The sequence below is a fragment of the Hyperoodon ampullatus genome, assembly GCF_949752795.1.
Source record: "Hyperoodon ampullatus genome assembly, chromosome: 13".
Taxonomy (NCBI): domain Eukaryota; kingdom Metazoa; phylum Chordata; class Mammalia; order Artiodactyla; family Ziphiidae; genus Hyperoodon; species Hyperoodon ampullatus.
The window spans coordinates 32,006,275-32,024,811 of NC_136926.1; the positions used below are offsets into that span (position 1 = coordinate 32,006,275).

An 18,537-nucleotide genomic window follows, 5' to 3' on the forward strand; every position below is an offset into this window, starting at 1 on the left:
CCCACAGAGACCTGAACAAAGACGGACATAGTTTCTAACAGCTCAAGGCTGCATCCATAGGGGACCCCAGGCCCCCTGAGAAACTCAAGGCTGCCCGGAGAACGGATGCTGGTCCCAGCGACACCTGAGGACAGGGCCCCGGCTCCCAGCCTCTGTGCACGGGAGGACCTGACTTATTCCATAAGCACCAGTCAGCAAACCAGATGGTATCACATGGACCAATGTTTCCCTTCCCTGACCCTACTGAGCCCCCGTCACCCCTTTCCCACCCCCTCATCCTTCCTGTAAAGGCCCAGTCACCTCTGAGCAAATCACACTGGAGTGCAGCTCGACCCTTACAAGTCAGCAGTTACTGAAAAAATCTGTTTTCGCCACTTTAGCTGATGTCGGGCTGTGTTTATCTTTATCGACACATACATCTCCTACACGTATCTTTTTCAAAACTTCAGACTTTATGTGGGAATAAGTGTTGGCTAGTTCTCTATTTTTTTTAGTACTAATTATATTTAGCAAGTAATTCTATATGCTCTGATGTATCTGATTTGTACCTGAATCCCAGAAGTCACCTTGTTTATAAATACTCTACAATACAGATCTTATCATTTTAGATGTATGTCTTAACCAAAACAGATGATAAAAAGTACTTGTTGAAGGAAACCATTCTCCACAGCATCTCAGAGCTGGCTGGGGTTTTAAATCATAAACAGAAATATCAATATAAAATAAACAGCCTAGAGGTATTTATAAAGTGAAGTAAAAAAATCTTAAAGAGAAATTTCTAGCATGTGCAGCTTTTAATTTTCTTCCCAAAGCAGTTCTATATTATAGACAATTAATAACGAAACTGAGGGAATGAAGTAGAAAGAAGCATTTCCAGTTTCTAGAATTTTCTGTGTGCTCTCTTTAGAGGAGTTTTGAGGTAAGACTGGACCATTAATTCAATTATATATTCTGTTCCCTTTCATAATCCCCTAACTATAGTAGTTTAGTAAATTGTTTTTTAAAACTGTGGGTTACAACCCATTAGTGGGAAATGAAATCGATTTAGTAGGTAGCAACTAAATTTAAAAAAGTGAAATAGAATAAGATAGAACAGAATAGAACAGGTCAGAATGCAGCTTATTCACACGGAGCAGCACTGGTAGGACAGTTTCTAAATCTTTTGCGTCAGTTAAACATCTGTGTATGTGTATGTATGTATGTTGGGTGGTGATGTATTCCTACTGTTGACTGAGGACAAAAAAGTTTAAGAAACAGCCCCAGTGTGATGACAGGCCTGCTTATCAAACATACCAGCATCCGGCATCTGAGATCCATTCATTCAGTGAATTAAATTAGCCAACGTTTATGGGCACTTTTGCTGTGTCTGACACGTTCCAGGTGCTGGGAGTCAGATCACCGGGTGCTTGCGTTCTCTGTTACAGAAGGGAGGGGGGTCCCATCTACACCGAGGTGAACCGAACCAGCATGGATTACATTCTGGGACAACAGGATCTAGGCTGCGGAGAAATCACTGTCTTATCAAAGTTTCCTCTAAGTACAGCTTCCAATAGCATTTGTAGGGGCAAGATGTCAGCACAATTAAAACAAAACGGACCAGAAAATTGCTAGGCATTCAGAATGCGTCCCTCGTGATTTCCTGTTGGCTTCCAGAAGGGCCTGTGTTGATCTAGTAAACAGTGGGTCACAGATGTGAAATGTTCAGAACTGTCCCACTGACCATTTTCTAAGCAACTCGACAGGAAGAGAAAGATTTTGAAATACACGTCCTTTCCCCCCATTGTTACAAAGCTGTTGTCTCTTCTCAACTATGAAATGACAAGCATGATGGTCATTTTTCATAAGAGCATGTGTGCATTTAGGTTTTGGTGTCACTCATGCAAATATGTCTGATGCCAAGAGTCTGGGTAACCACATAAAGTAAACGTATTTATGAGAGTTAGTAGCCCTTGAACTGGCACACAGAAGGTGCTCAATCAGTGCTCAATCAGAAGGTGCTAAATGTCAATCAGCGATTGAATGAATGAAGTCTCATGCTTGCAGTACAACTCAGGAATAAATCTATTTAAAAAAGACAGTGTTACTGCTATCCAAGTGGATGGCTGATGCAAACAGAAAATACAAAAGAAATATTACTTGAGCTTGAATTTATCTGGGTTAGAGTAACCATCACTAACAGCAGCAGGAAATACTGAAAAAGAAAGACAGGAGTAGTTTTGTACTGGCTTTTGAGGCTTATTCTAACACTCTATCATTTTCATCCCTAATAAACCAAAGTAAATGATGGTGATCACCTGCAGCCCTTAGAAGACAGCCGCCGCATACTTCAGCTATGTATGCGTACTCCGCAGACTAGTTACAAAATAACAAGGTACAATGGATCTGAAAGCTTTGGGAAGGAGGCTGATTTATGAGGTGTCTTCTTAATCATGAGAGTTTTAGAGAGAACACTATATTCAGAAGTTTCTCTTACTTTATTCCTAGTAAACCACGTGCTGAATTTGAAGGCAGTGGGTTATGGGGAAAGTCTCAAAAGGGGCTATTTAATTATATTCCCTACAAGTACTCATTTTATGAGAGTGAGGTCAACCTATTTTTAATGTTTGCTGACAAGACTGGTACCAGCTCAGACGTAATGGGGCAGGGGTCAGACTTGCTGAAGATCCCAGATTACCTTCAAGGTGGACACAGAACCCTATGCAGAGTGCATGGGCCAGGCCTGAGACGTAAAGGTTTTAGAGGAGAGGACTTAGGTAAATAAAGACACGATCCCTTGAGTACTTCCAACTGTTGGGAGGAACACATCAGAAGTTCAGGATAAGAGACTGTCTGCAACAACCGAACTTCAACCAGTAAAAGAAATATGCTTAAAAGAAACTTGAAAGCAAAGGCAGAACTGTTAGTAATAAGTTTATAGCTTTTAGGCCCTGAAACAGAGGGCTGAAAATATGTATGGAATTCCAGCTGAGAAAGAAGTAAAATTATCCTACAGTTCTTTACCTTATAAAAAGCAGTCTGTAATTTTCCTGAGTCTCAGCTGCTTTATATTCCAAAATAATAAGCTCACGTAACAACTTAAACATTCATGAATTCTTACTATGAGTTAAGCTTTACTTTTTTTTCTTAAATGTTAGGGTATATGCCTTAATCTCATACACACAAAACAGTTGCAGGAGTGGAAATTCTATGGAATGCAGTTCCATGTTTCTTACTTGGCTTCCTCATGCCTATAACTCATGCAACAAACTACCATATTGGGGATGCCTCTGAAAGCAGAACTTGAGTCCTGCTCCTGTGACTGTGTTAGGAACCTTGACAATGGCTTGCTTCTCTTGCAGGACCAAAGCTGGTCTTCTGGCATTCTCTAACAACTCACCTTTGATATGCAGTAATGTACTGGATTCTTTTCCTATATAAGTTTATACGTTTGTCCATATACCTTTAGAGGCAGTTCAAATGGACAAGCTAACTTCTCTTGGTATAAAAAGGCACACAGTTCAATTCCACGACTCATAGCCATTCTAATTTTTAAAAACTTCCCTAAATTATTCAGTGCATTTGACTTGCAGATGTGCCTCTGCTTGCTATAAACAGTGTGCTTTGAAACAAGGATCTATAAGGAATGTAGTCGGCTCTGCTTCAGTTTTAGGAACTTGAAAAGCTGTTTGAACAGCGTCACCCCAAACATCTTTGGGTGGCTTCACTTAACAACACTGGCAGACGGGCCTGTGGATTGCTAAATGCGTGCACAAACTAGACCCTACAAGGTGAAAATAAACCTCTCATGCTCAGGTCTCGACGCCTTTCTGGATTAATTTGGATAACTGGGAAAACATCTTTACGTGTTTTGATTGAAATCCTCTTTGATGGCATTGCCATTGCAAATCCAGCAAATTTCATTCTGTATAACATTAGGCTAGAAAGGAACATACCGACAGACACACAGACAATGGGATCATGCAGCGGGGCTGTGCTGAATGCAGGGGTATACATGTGCACACAGAAGAGGCCGAGCACACCACTTAATTTAACGCGGGCACAGGTCTGTACCGAGAGTCGGAGACATTGTCAACAAGCCTTAAAGCGAAGGAGGAGATGTAGAGGGGAAACGAAGCTGAGAAAAATGAGCAGGAAATGGGCAAGATGACTCATCTATACTTGAAGGTCTGACCTGTCAGCTGGTCGTCGCCTGCAGCAGGGGCGATGCGAATGTGAGGTGTCGTAAGCTGAGTCACGATTATCGCAGCTATGGCAAAGGAAGATTCCCAGGTCAGCATGCATGAGGGAAGAAAAAGCCAGACTGAAGCTAGGCTAGCAAGGAGAATCTCCATCCGCATATCACATCATCTCAACTTTCTTCCAGCAACAACAAAAAGAGAAGGAAAAAGGAAAACAACCACAGCGAGCCGTTGAATTTTCTGAGTTTGTTTCCCTTAATCAGGCTTTCATCAGGCAGTTGGATTTCTAACCATGACACAGTTGCAAGGCTGGGCTGAGGCTGTGGATAGGTTGACTGAAGGGGGAATAAAAAAGCAAAAAACAAGGATCTAGATGGAATAGTGTTTTCAACTGCTCCTGAGAAGGGGGTAGAAAGATTCATTGCTAATTCTGATGAGCCAAACTTGAAGCTTTCAACATGTAATAGGTTATTTAAAATTCTTCTGCTTAAGTCACAATATTTTCTCTTCTTGCTAAAATCACCTTTGTGAAGAATATTATCTTCCTTCACTAAAAACATTTTTATGTAGAGAAATTTCTCTGATAACTAAATTTCCTGTAGAGAATTTCCATTTAGAAACTTAATTTTGTCACATTCAGGGAATGAAAAAAAAATGCATCTCAAAACATCAGTTAAAAAAAAAAAGACTAATCATTGCCTTTGCTATAGTTGTCATGGTTAACATGTGACCAGAGAAATGATTAAGATTCTTGAAGCAGACCAGGCGGGCTTCTTGGTTTGCCTGAACAGCTCAGCAGTTGAGTTTAAATGGTTAACATTCATGACACACAGATATTGAAAAAAAAAAAGAGAGAGAAAATTAAAATGTCAGTTCTAACATGATACAGCTGGAAAATGATGCAAAGAAAAAATATTGGAAAATTAAGGACAGGCTTACATGAAAGATGACTAATTTACATGGAACAGCCTGGGTGCTATCAGAAATGTGGCAACAAGTAAGGAAAATAGATCATCTACCATCTGCAGACAATTAAACCCAAAACTGCTGGTACGTAATAGTTTGAAATATCCCTTTGCACTGTCCAAACAGTGTTGCTTCTTGTAACCAGACAACAGAGGCAACTGGGTTTAAAAGTGGTATCATCATCTTTCACGTGTTACTAATGAAAACTTTTTAGTTTTGCTCAGTGAGATGAATAAACTAACAGTTTGGACAGAGAATGGAGAACTCCCAAGATATCACGAAGATAATTTTCTTGGTATGACACAGTATGCAAAATAGCATAATAAATTGTAAACAGTAAAATGTTATTTCTAAGACTCGTGACAAAGTTGGTACCAATTCCAAGTTTATGCACAGAACACTTGCTTGGTCATAGATACTGTTGTTCAACCAACATTCCTGTGCAGTTTTCTATTACTTACAGGAAAATTTGACCTACTCTACATCTGAGAAAAATTACATTGTTTCTATAAAAATAGAACATCTATCCCATACTGAAATTGGTAAACAATATGAACAAAAAGATATTTGAAAAGAGTTATGTCAGGCAGCCCTGTATTCACAACTCAAAGGAAGACAAGTTACAGACTGAGGCTCAAAACTCAAATGGAAAAGTCCATGACAGGGATCAGGAAAGGTTTCTATCTGATCTCTGTGTTCTGCCTTGTAAAGTGTTCCTTTGTGACAATTATTCTCGGTTACAAGGAAAAAACGTGATTTTGTTACAAATTACTGTAAAATAGGGGTCAGCTGGCCCACTGCATGCTTTTGCAAATAAAGTTTTATTGGCAGAGTCATGTTCATTGTTCACCCATGATGATGGCTGCCCTTCCACAGCAAAGGCAGGGCTGAGGGGCTCTGATGGAGACAGTGTGGGTCAGGAAGCCTAAGATATTTATCATCTGCCCTTTACAGAACAACTTGCTGCACTATGTCTTAAAATATCAAAAGAATGCATTATGAAAGAGAATATCGCTAAATTCCTAGGCTTTAAAGATGGCATCTGGTGCTGATAAGCTTAGGGTCTCCTTTAGGTACAACGGTGCGCAGCGGAGAGTAAACATCACACCCGGTGTATTGGCTCCTAACCTGCCGTTTCAGTTACAGGTGGTGGTATCTTCTGGAATTTGAAGACCCAGTATTTACAAAACTGGGTTTTATATGACTCTAGGGCTCCTTGAAAAATGAGTTTGGCTCAAATAAATTTAGAAACTGTAGGGCTGAACAAAGTTAAACAGATTTCCTTTCCTTAGGAACTTCTCGGGGGCCTTAATGCACTCATGATATACATTATGGAGACTATCAGATTGAGAAAAGGAAATATTTTCTCTACAAAATGCAGAGTGGCAAATGCGTATCATATTTACGTTTCTATTTCTAAACCCATAGCTAAATGATAGCAGATTAGCATATATGAGCGGCCTTACTATATAATTTGTTTGCTTGTGTGTTGAATATGAGTAATTAAAAGGAATCTTAATTAGCTTTACATCTCGACATTCTTTTCAGTTCTTTTTATCAGTGTACTTTCATTTTGTACCACTGTGGCCTAGAAAGGATGGAGTTTCTTTGAACAAAACAATGAACAGAAAAACAGTGTAGAGAAACTTCTCAAAGAGCCTAGTGATTAAAAAAAGAAACATTCACATTTCTGAATATAGTTAGAAATTGTATCAGAACAATAGAAATCCTTCAAAGTTTCCTGAAGGTCTCCCAGCAAAGCACATTGCCATACAAATGTACGTTAAATAAAAGACTACACTTAAAAACAGTGGAGCATTTTTGCACAGAAAATTCACCTTAAAATATGACATTAGAATAATGGTTTTGCTTTCTTTTTCTTTAAGGTTTATATCTGACTACTATAATACTTCTGAAAATAATTTAGCATGTAGTTTTCATGCAGTTTTTGTCTTGATTTCTAGCTATACTGCTATTAGTCCAATCACAGCAAGGAGAGGAATAAGTTAATACATATGACATCCCCCCCATACACTAAAAACAAAGAAACAAACAAAAACCTCAAAACTTTTATGAACTCGAAATCCTCAAAATTTAAAAAGTGATATATTTATGTATCTATGTTTGGAAGTTTTAAAGATTACACTATACCTAACATAATAGGCACTTAAAATTTTTTTATCCTCTTAAATTTGTTGAGGCTTGTTTTGTGCCCTTGTATGTGGTCAATCCTAGAGAATGTTCCATATGCACTTGAAAATAATGTGTATTGTTTTTTTTTTGGATGTAATGTCCTGAAAATATCAATTAACTCTAACTGTTCTATTGTATCATTTAGGATCTCTGTTGCCTTACTGATTTTCTGTCCAGATCTGTCCATTGATGTGAGTGGGGTGTTAAAGTCTCCTACTATTATGTATTCCCACCAATTTCTCCATTTATGTCTGTTAGTATTTGTTTTATGTATTTGGGTGCTGTTATACTGGGTACATGTATGTTGACAAGTGTAATATCCTCTTCTTGTACTGATCCTTTTATCATTATGTACTGTCCTTCTTTATCTTTCTTTATGGACTTTGTTTTAGAGCCTGTTTTGTCTGATATGAGTATTGTGACCCCTGGTTTATTGTCATTTCCGTTTGCATGAAATATCTTTTTCCATCCCCTCACTTTTGATCTATGTGTGTCCTCAAATATTTTTTTTTAAATAAATGTATAACAAGAAAGCTCCCAAATGGCTATATTGTCGAGGAGAAACATAGCTGGCATCATGTCATGGAAAAAATTATTTTATGGGAGATTAATGCAAAGTATACAGTTTAAACTAATTATTATATCAATTAGAATGACTATACCTCATTTAATACAAGAAATCTAATTTACTAACAAGACGGATTTTTACTTTTAAGTGAAAGTAAAAGTTTCCTGTCAGTTTAGAATTGATCATCAACAAATTCTTTAGAATTGATCATTAACAAATTCTTCCAAAACTAGCAGAAAAGAGTTTCCACCCTACTAGTTACCATAGGCAGCCATAAGGTATGTGAAAGCTAAGGAAAACATATACAAGCATTGCTAAGACACAGCTGGATCAAGTGGTGTTAAACAGAATTCAACTATAAAAATGTGAATGTGATTAAAAATCAAAATAAAAATTAGGAGAATCTAAAAATAGCTAAAAGCCATTCTATGTACTCCACCATAAAGATAAAAAAGAATCCTGTTGGGAGGGTAACCCCAAAACATCAAGTATATTGTCATAGTATGGTGTCTTTCTTTTCTTATTTTTACAATTTAATTTATTTATTTAGTTAATTTTTATAAATTTATTTATTTATTTTATTTTTGGCTGCATTGGGTTTTCACTGTTGCGTGTGGGCTTTCTCTAGCTGCAGCGAGTGGGGGCTGCTCTTCGTTGCAGTGCATGGGCTTCTCATTGCAGTGGCTTCTCTTGTTGCAGAGCGCGGGCTCTAGGCACGCGGGCTTTGGTAGCTGTGGCTTGCAGCTCAGTAGTTGTGGCTCACGGGCTCTAGAGTGCAGGCTCAGAGCTGTGGCACACGGGCTTAGTTGCTCCGTGGCATGTGGGATCTTCCCAGACCAGGGCTCGAACCTGTGTCCCCTGCATTGGCAGGCAGATTCTTAACCACCGCGCCACCAGGGAAGTCCCGTATGGTGTCTTTTTAACTCAAGAGATAGAATAGTCTGGGGTGAGTTTGCCTATAGCTAACCATATATACTTATGATGAATCTAGGTATATAAATTAAAGGAGGATACATAAAAACACAGGCAATCCCCCAACATATGGAGATATGTAATGACCCACCTTAGGTATTTTCTGGTGTCCAATTTTTTGAGGCTTTATATTTGAGATGATTAGAATCAAAATGTACCCTTGGAATATGATTAAAATAATCACTACATTAAATTTATAACTAGCATGAAATATATCTTTAAGAGACATATCTGTGTTTGAAATTACAAATTAGTTCCTTGTGGAAAAAAATCCACCTCCATACTTTCTCTATAAAGATACCTGTCAACAATTGTTTCATGAGAACACTGAAATCTTTGTAAATTCAAAATGCTGCTCAGGAAAGTGGTTTCGTGTCTGAGAATTCAATTAAGCCACTATATTGTCAGCACTAAGTGGCAAAAACAGTCAAGATGCTTGAACTCTTTTAAATTTCAAACATCTTTATGATATGGTACCAGTAACACTGTCAGACCTGCCAATTTCTCTGTTTTGATGAAGTCATCAAGATGGAATGGCTTCCTTCATTGCAAAATCAATTTTAGTGTGAATAAGCAAAAAAATTATCTGATTATAAAGGTGATGAAACATTATACGGTGCTATAAAGGAAGGTTGCTGAACCTGTACATATAGAAATTCATGAAATAAAATGGTACCAAACACAGTAGTTTTCACCCAGCAGGAGACTATCTCCCGAGGTTCCCTCCTGTGCTGTGATTTTATGAATAGGAATGACAAAGTGAGGCAATGAAAATTAAAATTTGTTTCCCTCTTTCCCCCCAAAATGTTATTTGGTTGGATAGAGTTTGTTGCTGTGTAAATGTTTGCAAATGACTCAGAAAATATGAGCAGAGAAATATTTAGTCAATCAGGTCATCTGATTGCCTAATCATCCTTTGGTGAATTGAAAAACAAATTACAATATTGATGAAATCTAGCTGATGATAGAAGAAAACGATCCAAATCACCATCTAATTCAATCTATTGTGAAAACAGCAAACATCACATTTCCATATTTACTAGTGTTGTTTATATAATTATTTAACTCTGCACATGAACAGGATGGCAGATATTCTTTTGTTTCCAGAGTCAACTGGGCAGTGACTCAGTTCTAATAAAAAGGAGGACAGATACTTATATGCTGCAGAACTATGATTGGCCAGAGGTTCTGCTGGGTGAAAAGCCATGAGATACAGGGAAACACTGGTGTAGGAGGCCAAACGCTTGGGATCAAGCCTCGACACACAGATTATTAGCTGAGTGACCTTGGCAAGTCAATTCATCTCCCCAAATAATGCATTTTCTTCATCTCAAAAATAAAAATAGCAATACATGTCTCCTTTCTCACAGTAATTTAGAAGAAATAAATGAGAACATACATATGAAAGTAATTTTAACTTTCAGCTGTGATGTGAAACGCAAGGCATTATGAATCAGGCACTCTGGAACTAGGTTTTTTGTTGAGACCTCAAGGGTCAGTAGAATTCAATAAAGCAATCCAAGCAAGGGCCATGATCAGAGACCTGAGAATGTCGATACCTCATTCAAAGGCCTTATAATACTGTGATAATTAATAGTAAACAGCAAATTACAGTTTAGAAAACACATCAATATCTGTAATCTCATTTTTTATTAATTTATCCCTACAAATAAAGGCTCTTAATCAGGTATAATATGATATAAAGAATTGAGTGTTTTAAAATCAATATAAGGAGATTCTTGGAAATAGAGCTATGAGCCCATGAGGACAAACAAAATACAAATAAGGTGAGTACCTCCCACAAGGCCTGGCACATAACATGAAACCAAGAAATGTTTGTCAAGTTAATGGAATAAAAAGGTCATGTTTCTTCAGGAAATAAGAATTCAATGAGAATTTTGAAAATGCCAATGGGCACCCATGATATATTCAAACTAAGCTGCCTGAACGTTAAACAGCAAAAACAAGATACGTTCATCCAACAGAACTTGTCAAGTGACTCCCTATGAGCTGACGAAATCTGGTGCTTTCTGCCTTCTTGCCGTCCTTCCCTAATTCAATCTCACAGCACTTCCTCCCTGTCCTCATGGTTCCTCTACTGAACTGAAAGAGTGCGTTTAACTACAAGTGTTAACGTATACTGCCTCGTTTTCCTGCAGCATCGGATGTTTCTCGTGGCATTTTCTCAAATACTTCCACGTGGGATGGTAAAAGCACACTGTGAGGTTGACGAGATGTGTTACAGTATGTGTACACACACACACACACACACACAGCTGCACTCTCTTCTTTAGGAGGCCCTGTGTGGTGAGCTTACGCTGGTTCATCCTAATCTACCTTTCATCCTCCATCACATTTTCTCAGGATTGTAACCAGGCCTGGGAAACAGAAGGTCCACAATAACATCACCTGGTTCCTGGGTTCAAAGAGACACACACACATCCCCAGTGAAAAAAGCCCACGCAGACTCTACAGCTCTATTATAACTAGATAATTGCTTTAAAACAGCAGGAGGTATTTTACTATTGTGCATCTGAACGTTCATTAGACACAGTATTACTATGTAGGGTACTGTGGTTTGTACCACAGTATAAACGAGATCATATAAAAATTAATTCTATTTTAATAGAAGTTTTAAAAAGATAACCATTGAAAACTGCTTTGAAACACAGCAATGTGACTTCTCATTAAAAAAAAATACCTGTGTGAAACACTGTCAAATTTAACTGGCCTACAATCCTAGCACACACCTGGGAGCACACATCCCCCCCACACTGATTTCAATGACATGAACATTTCAAGAAGTTCTGAAACACCATCTAAACTCGTAAAGGACAGAAGCCAGCAGAGCTTCACACAATTTCAACCTACCTTTTGTGGCCACTTGAACACAGTCTATTTTGGTTTCCTGTGTTAAATAAAGAGGGGAAAAAAAATCACTATTCATGTTTTATGTGAAACAAATAAAATCTCTGCAGTTCTCTTTAAATACGGATAAGGGAGGTTCTCATTGTTCCAAGCGTGGCATTAACCACACGGTGATTAGCACTTGGACTGCACTCTGATACATTTTCCGGCTCCAGTGCTGGCGGTGGTGCTGGTGGGCACCCTGGGAACAGGTGGCGAGCCTGGAGTTAACACAGAACGCCTCTGCCAGGTGGCCCCCCTGGCTTCCTCCTCCGGACCCTCACTGGCTCCCTGTGCAGACACTCGTGGGCAAAACCTGTGCCCCTGATTTCCCCCCCTTCTCACTGGCCAAGGGCAATGATGGTACCGAGACCCACGCTGTGAAGGAGGAAACCAATGTCGTATCTGGAAAATTTGCCCTTCCTTCTAAGGAGACTTTCCTATCTCATCAGAGCTCTGGGTTGGTCTGAACAGGAAAGGGAAAAAAATTCAAAAACAACTTGATAGTTTTTATTTTGTTTCTATCTCATCTTTCCAAAGCTGTTTTCTCTTAGAAAAAAAAGAAAGATAACTAATTTAGTCCCAGCTATAGGAAGCATAAACTCTTGTGCAACCAAAGAAATGGGACAGAATATGCTGAAAAGACAGATGCTGTGAATCTCACAAAATTGTAAATGAGCTGAATGTACGTGTTAGAGCTGTACTATTTCCCTGTAAAATAGTAGGCTAAGCAGAATTACTAGCCAACTTTTGGTAACAAGTAAAAACTGAAAATAAAAACCATCATGTTGACAATATATTCTTCCTACCCAAACAAATATGAATATATCCATTTCTCCCCATGAATTTCTCCAGGTGAAAATAATTTTAAAAAGAGAGAATAAAACACATTTATTCCAAGTAAAAGCACACAAAAGCATGACTTTCCTTCTTACGGCTACCTTATGTGATCTGACTGTGTTCGCACTGATAGCACTGAATGGCCTAAGTAAACAGCCATTTATAAAACTTACCCCGTTGGCTCTGCTAGCAGCTTGGAAATAAATTCTGTAGCTTTTATGGGGAAGGAGAGGGGTGTTCCAGTATCCACTGTACGTCTTATTATCACCAATAGTAAAAGGCTGAGCCGATTGGAGGCTGTTGGCTGGGAATTCAGCAGCGAAGTAGTACTGGGAGTTCAGTAGAGAAGCATTCTGGAAGTGGATGGGCACCGGGTAGCATTTTAAGATTTCTGTTGTCTTTTTAGCTCTTCGAGGACGCTCTTCCTCGACAACTATTTGGTAGACACTAGAAAAAAGAGAGTATTATCAGTGATAGTTTCAGGTAACAGAGTTGATCCCCATGGTCTTCAACTGTGGAGACCCACAGAACACCCCAAATAAAGAACACACTGGAGAGAGCCAATAATAAGTGCTTAGTGCCTAATGGACACGGATTCAACACTTGCTCCATGAAAGAGAGGGAAAGTGCTTAATGCTTTTGCACAGAACTCTCTCACCCCCAAATAAGACAACTTCTTGAGGGAAAGAAAATTTACCATAGTTAAAACGTTTTTATATAACAATCTCTGCTGTTTATGTGAGCAGGACACCAAGGTAACGTTCTTCTTACATGTAACTGAAGATGAATTTGTAGAAAATGAACTCAGTTTACCTAGTCAATGAACCAATCAATATTAACCATAAGTTTATTAAAAAAGGCAACGTAATATTTTCTTCGGTGACATCTGTATGATCATGTGCGAAGTTTTATCACGTCACAAGATACAATGTGGGATGATTCGGGTTAACCAAGGTGTAACTTGCCATATTTTCTTCTATTCCTTTGCCTTTCACCATATTCGGTCAGCGGAAAGTGAGAACATCAGAAAAGCAGAGAAAAGGCACTGGAATTTCAAAAGCCAACACCCTGGAGTTACAAGTGGTTTCTAAGAGTAAATCATGAACAGGGCTACTTGAATTCTATATAAAGATAAGATGGGAATGAGTATCCTCAGAAGATGCCTGTGAGACAGATGTCCCCACCAAGGAGTGGATCTCCTGGTCCCTACTCACCTTTCCCTCCCCACCCCCTCCAATATCTGTGAATTTCGAATTAACCTTAGGAGAATAGGAGAAACCTTGAAGGGATGGACTTCTTTATTGAGCTACATACATTTACTAGAATGGTGAACTGTTGTGCAGTTTGGTTGGGGGAAAAAAAGTTTCTAATACTGAGAAAAAACAAACCTTGACAGCAGCTTTCAAAAACTGAATCCAGACTAGATTGCAAGTCCTTCTGACAAGGATATATATCTTTTTCTTACTTTGTCAGAAAAGCACCATGACTCCCCGAGCAACGCTGTAACCCTGGGGCTGCTCAGCACAGCCACTCATTAAAGCCGGGGAAACAGAATAGAAGGGAGGTGCCTATCAACGCCACGCGCTGGGGTCGGCCCGGAGAGGTCCCTCTCTGTGCTCCTGTCCGTGTGAACTCTGAATCTGCACCCAGTGAATCTCCTGTTTCTGGAAGTACAACCACTGAGCACATTCTATTTCAGTCATGCAACGCAGCTGCCGTTCAGTTTGTAATTCTGTCCAAACAAAAACTGATGGTTGTACATCAGAATGATTGCTCAGTAGGCAGGGAGTCCAGCGGGTTTACAGTGTAAATAATGATAAAGGGACTTCTGAGCAGGGATGTAAACTTAAAGAAAAGAAAAGAAATATGACTCTTCCTTCCTAACATCAAGACTTCCTATTGGTCCTGTAAGATGCTCCACCAAATCTTGCAGAGTTCTCACTGCAGGGTGTATCCAACATGGAAGAAGAATTTAGGAAGGACCTTCCTTTGGGGGTGGGGGGAACAAGGAACACAGGCAGAGACAGGGGGCTTTGATTTCACTCCCGCTTCTCCCTGACCTCTTACATCTACAGTCAGATGTGGTGATTCCACTATATCTGCAAGTTCTTTGACATTTCTCCCACCAAGTATGGCCTTGGCTAACCTTGAAGATTGCATGCAACCCACAGAATGTAACAGAGGGACAACGTGTAACTCTCAAGGCTCCTGTTAGAGAAGTGCAAACATCATTAAGAAAGTGTGACTGTTCTCCTGCAACGCCTTCTGTCAGGGTAGCAGACACTGGCGTGTGCATCCCCCAGACTCTACTCCTAATTCTGCTAAAACTGGGGGTTTAAATTAACATCGTTGGTTCTTATTTTTTTCCTATGAAATGAGAGAATTAGATGGGTCTCCAAGGTACATTTTACATTTCTTTTATTCAGAATTTTTATTCAGCATACAAGAACTACTCTCTCTCACAAGATGGATAAATCAAAGAATAATTAATTGCTTTGCAAAGAGATTCTCCATTAAGTAATTTTTAACACTGGCTTTCTTCTATCTGCAAGCTTTTCCAATTTACTTGCTATAGGACATGATTTTCAAAATTCCACTTTAAAAACAACTTCCGGGGAGCCTAGTATACTAGACAAAGTAGAAATATGAATATCTATGCGAAGAAAAAACTTTGCAGAAGTTATTCCATACAGGAAGTGCTAGGCCAGGAGCCTTGCACATGTAGGTTTTATTTTCTGGTTTTACTGATGAGAAAACTGAGGTTCAGTGGTGAGGTGCCCATTCTATCTGGGGCATAGTTAATTAAATAGTAGATGTGGTCTCCTGACCATCCGACAATACAGTTAGTCACTTCTGTATCTCATGAGACAGAATGAAGTGGGCCACGAGGTACATATTTTTGAAAGCGTAACGTAATCCAGAAGTAATTTTTACTTTATATATCTTATATGTAGTAGGAGGGAGGAAATATACTGATATTCACTAATATGCTTCGCTTTACTAAAATTTAATACTAAGTTTCTTTTGTATTCATTTTCTGAATACCCAAGAGGTAAGAGAGAAGGGAATTACCAAGAAAAAGGCTTTGCGATAAGATAATGAAGGTTAGATTGCAAGTTTATCCTGTACAACCTGCAAATAAGGAGAAATGGAGAGAATCGGAAGCTGCAACTCTGTTTCCTCTCTCCCCTCATCTCCATCCTCACTTTCCATCCATCTTTCCCCAGCTTTCCTCATTTATTAAGTCAACGCATACTTTCTGAGCCCCTAGTATGTGCCAGGCACTGGCCTGATTTAACTTGAACAATATGATATTTGACACTCCCTAGAGAAAGACAATTTTGTTTTGTAATTTAAATGCCATCTAAGTGAATATGGATGAAAAAAATTAATTTTTCCAAGTAGCAAGTTGATAAGGATCAGATGAAAATTCAAGAATTAAATGATTATTTAGTGGGCCTCCATTTCAGCCAGTTGGTATGTTATGTCATGCACTCTACTCCAGACATATTACTTTTTAAATAGCAACCATCTACTCATCTTCAGATATATTAAAGGAAGAACTAAGTTGACTAGAGCAATTTCAAACCCAAAATGTCTTTTCATCCTTGCTCCACAAGACAAATTAGATTTGCAAGCATCCAGACCTCAAATCTATTTGCTCTTTAATAATTTAAGCACTGAAAGGTCAAGCAGCTCTTTTCTATTTCCCTTTATCAAAGTCCAAGTGCTAATGAAAAATGGCTGAATCCGTTCTGCTGCCCAGTGGCCACACATTGCTGCCTCCTGGATGGAAATGAACACATTACTGGCATCCAGGTCAACGGCACCTGGACAGAACTTGGTGACTGATGCGTTTTTCATTTGTAGAAATAACATCATCCCACTGACGATTTTCACAAGATCTTTCCAACCACAAGTGTCATCTCAAAAGTAGATCTGAAAATCTCACTGTTTGAATGTTTTTCCTAAAAGGATGATTGAAAAAAGCAAATTCTCACAGATGGAAAACCAAACAGAAGTTTCTAGTTTAGTGAGCTGGATTAAAATTCTTTTATCCTTTTAATGTGTTACTCACGGCCTCTTTGTTTATCAAAGTCTCACCATTCCTAGCCTTCCTCCACCACTATTATGGAATTTAAAATCACATAAAACTTTCCTACGGCATTTGCAATGTGAGGGCACAATCCATCGTGAAGATGAATCTGCCAAAAATGTGGCATCACTGTATCCGAACTTCCTTACAGAATGAAATTTAAAGTTTAATTGATGCTAGGCTTTTCTACAACAAAACTCTAAGGCTTTCAGAAGGAGAATAAGAAATCTGCATTTATATAGACTAGCCCATGAAGTATAACCTAGAAAAGAACATCTGAACATCTTTCATGTAGTTTGTTAAACTTGAAAGTTCAAATGTGACAGAATGGTTTTGGTCTTTTCTAACTTTGAAGATGTTAGGGGAAGCCTGCTGCAGATTTGAAATTGACTTCAAGATGTGTGTCCTAATTCATTTCCAGATTAAGCCCTTAGTCATAAATCCATTTTTCTATCCACTTATTCTGTTTCTTATCAGCATAAAATACTGGAGGATAATCCAACCAGATAGCAGGATGGGGGGGGGGTGAGGAGGAGAAAAGTACTGATCCGTTTCATTGCTGCTTTTGCCAGTCCTTTAAAGTTGTCATTTCTCATCATTTCAAGGACTTAGAATATTTTTCATTTCATGGCACTATTAGTGACTTTCAGCTTGATCTGCAATTTTTGGTAAAAACCACCTGTTCTCTCTCTAGAAAAAAAGATATAGTATTAATATCTTCTTGAAGATTAACTCTTTGTGGGGGGGGTGAGGGAAAATGAAAGTATAAATTATATTCAAGGCAGGTAAAATAAATGTGTAATTCAGGTTTATTTATGCAATAACACAGAATGTATTTTCTTTCTGTTCTTTTTCAGTCACATCCTTTCCCTAAACCTGTCAGCATTTACTGAAATGACACCCTGAAGATCCAAATGACCTGGTACAACTGAACTACATTTTAAAAGTATTGTCACCAGTTTAAAATGAGGGGAAAAAAAGGTCAGTTCAATAAGTTCAGTGTGTTTGTCATCATGACTAGGATCCACAAAACACTGGTGCTGAGAGCAGCTGACCACGCCCGTCCTGCTCATTGACTCACAAATGAGGTCTGATCACTAGTTTTCCACAAACAATGGACCCTGGGCAACACACTGCTCAGCATAAACTGATCCGTGGGGTCGAATATTCTATGTTGCCCACTTTAATTTCTCTTTGTCCTGCTCTCTTCTATATAGGATTGGCCATCTATTGCTGTGGCATATTTTCAGGGTACCACAAATAAAATTGATGCTCTCTCGGCCATAATTGATCATCAGGAGCTCGCCTGGCATCCCTAAGTTACTTCTGTTCTGCATGTGTGTGCACATGTGTGTGTGTGTGTGTGGAAGCACGCCTGAGCACATGCTCCCACACCCTGCTGCTCTGCTAGTTAGTGACAAAATCTGATATAATAAAATATTAATTATAGCTGAAAGGCTGGGCGAGAAATATGAACTCAATTACAGCTCCATATTGTGAACAAAGGGCAGGAAGGAAAAATCCTTTAGTTATGGAGGTTTGGGATAATAAAAGGACAACTAGAACATTAGACTCGGGCCGAGAAGCTGTGTAAAAGGCCACATGTTATTCATCTTCACGACAGGCACCAAATTTCAAGTAAATTAGTCCAAGATGGAACATCTTTAAGAGTGATTTCTCCTCCTTTTAACAAGTGAAGACGTTTTCCTTTACACATTTCATTTCAGTTACGTTTGTCATAATTTAATCATCACAATTTCATAACAAATGCATGACTATAAAAATTATACCTCAAGGTCTGCTACTATTTTTAAAGC

The 18,537-nt window shown here is 38.7% G+C and overlaps 1 protein-coding gene across 5 annotated transcripts in view; it reads right to left on the reverse strand.

Annotated features, from left to right (window-relative positions):
- PTPRM (protein tyrosine phosphatase receptor type M) overlaps nucleotides 1–18,537 on the reverse strand; it is a gene marked incomplete at its 5' end in the record, with an annotated part of 766,253 nt that overhangs the window by 259,979 nt on the left and 487,737 nt on the right. For 3 of the 5 annotated variants that reach the window (XM_079718129.1, XM_079718128.1, XM_079718127.1), the window contains 2 exons: nucleotides 11,749–11,785; nucleotides 12,798–13,071. In XM_079718129.1, coding sequence (XP_079574255.1) covers nucleotides 11,749–11,785; nucleotides 12,798–13,071 — 311 coding nt within the window. Of the gene's footprint in view, nucleotides 1–4,171; nucleotides 4,247–11,748; nucleotides 11,786–12,797; nucleotides 13,072–18,537 lie in introns of all 5 variants that reach the window. The other 2 variants (XM_079718126.1, XM_079718125.1) reach the window with 1 other exon arrangement.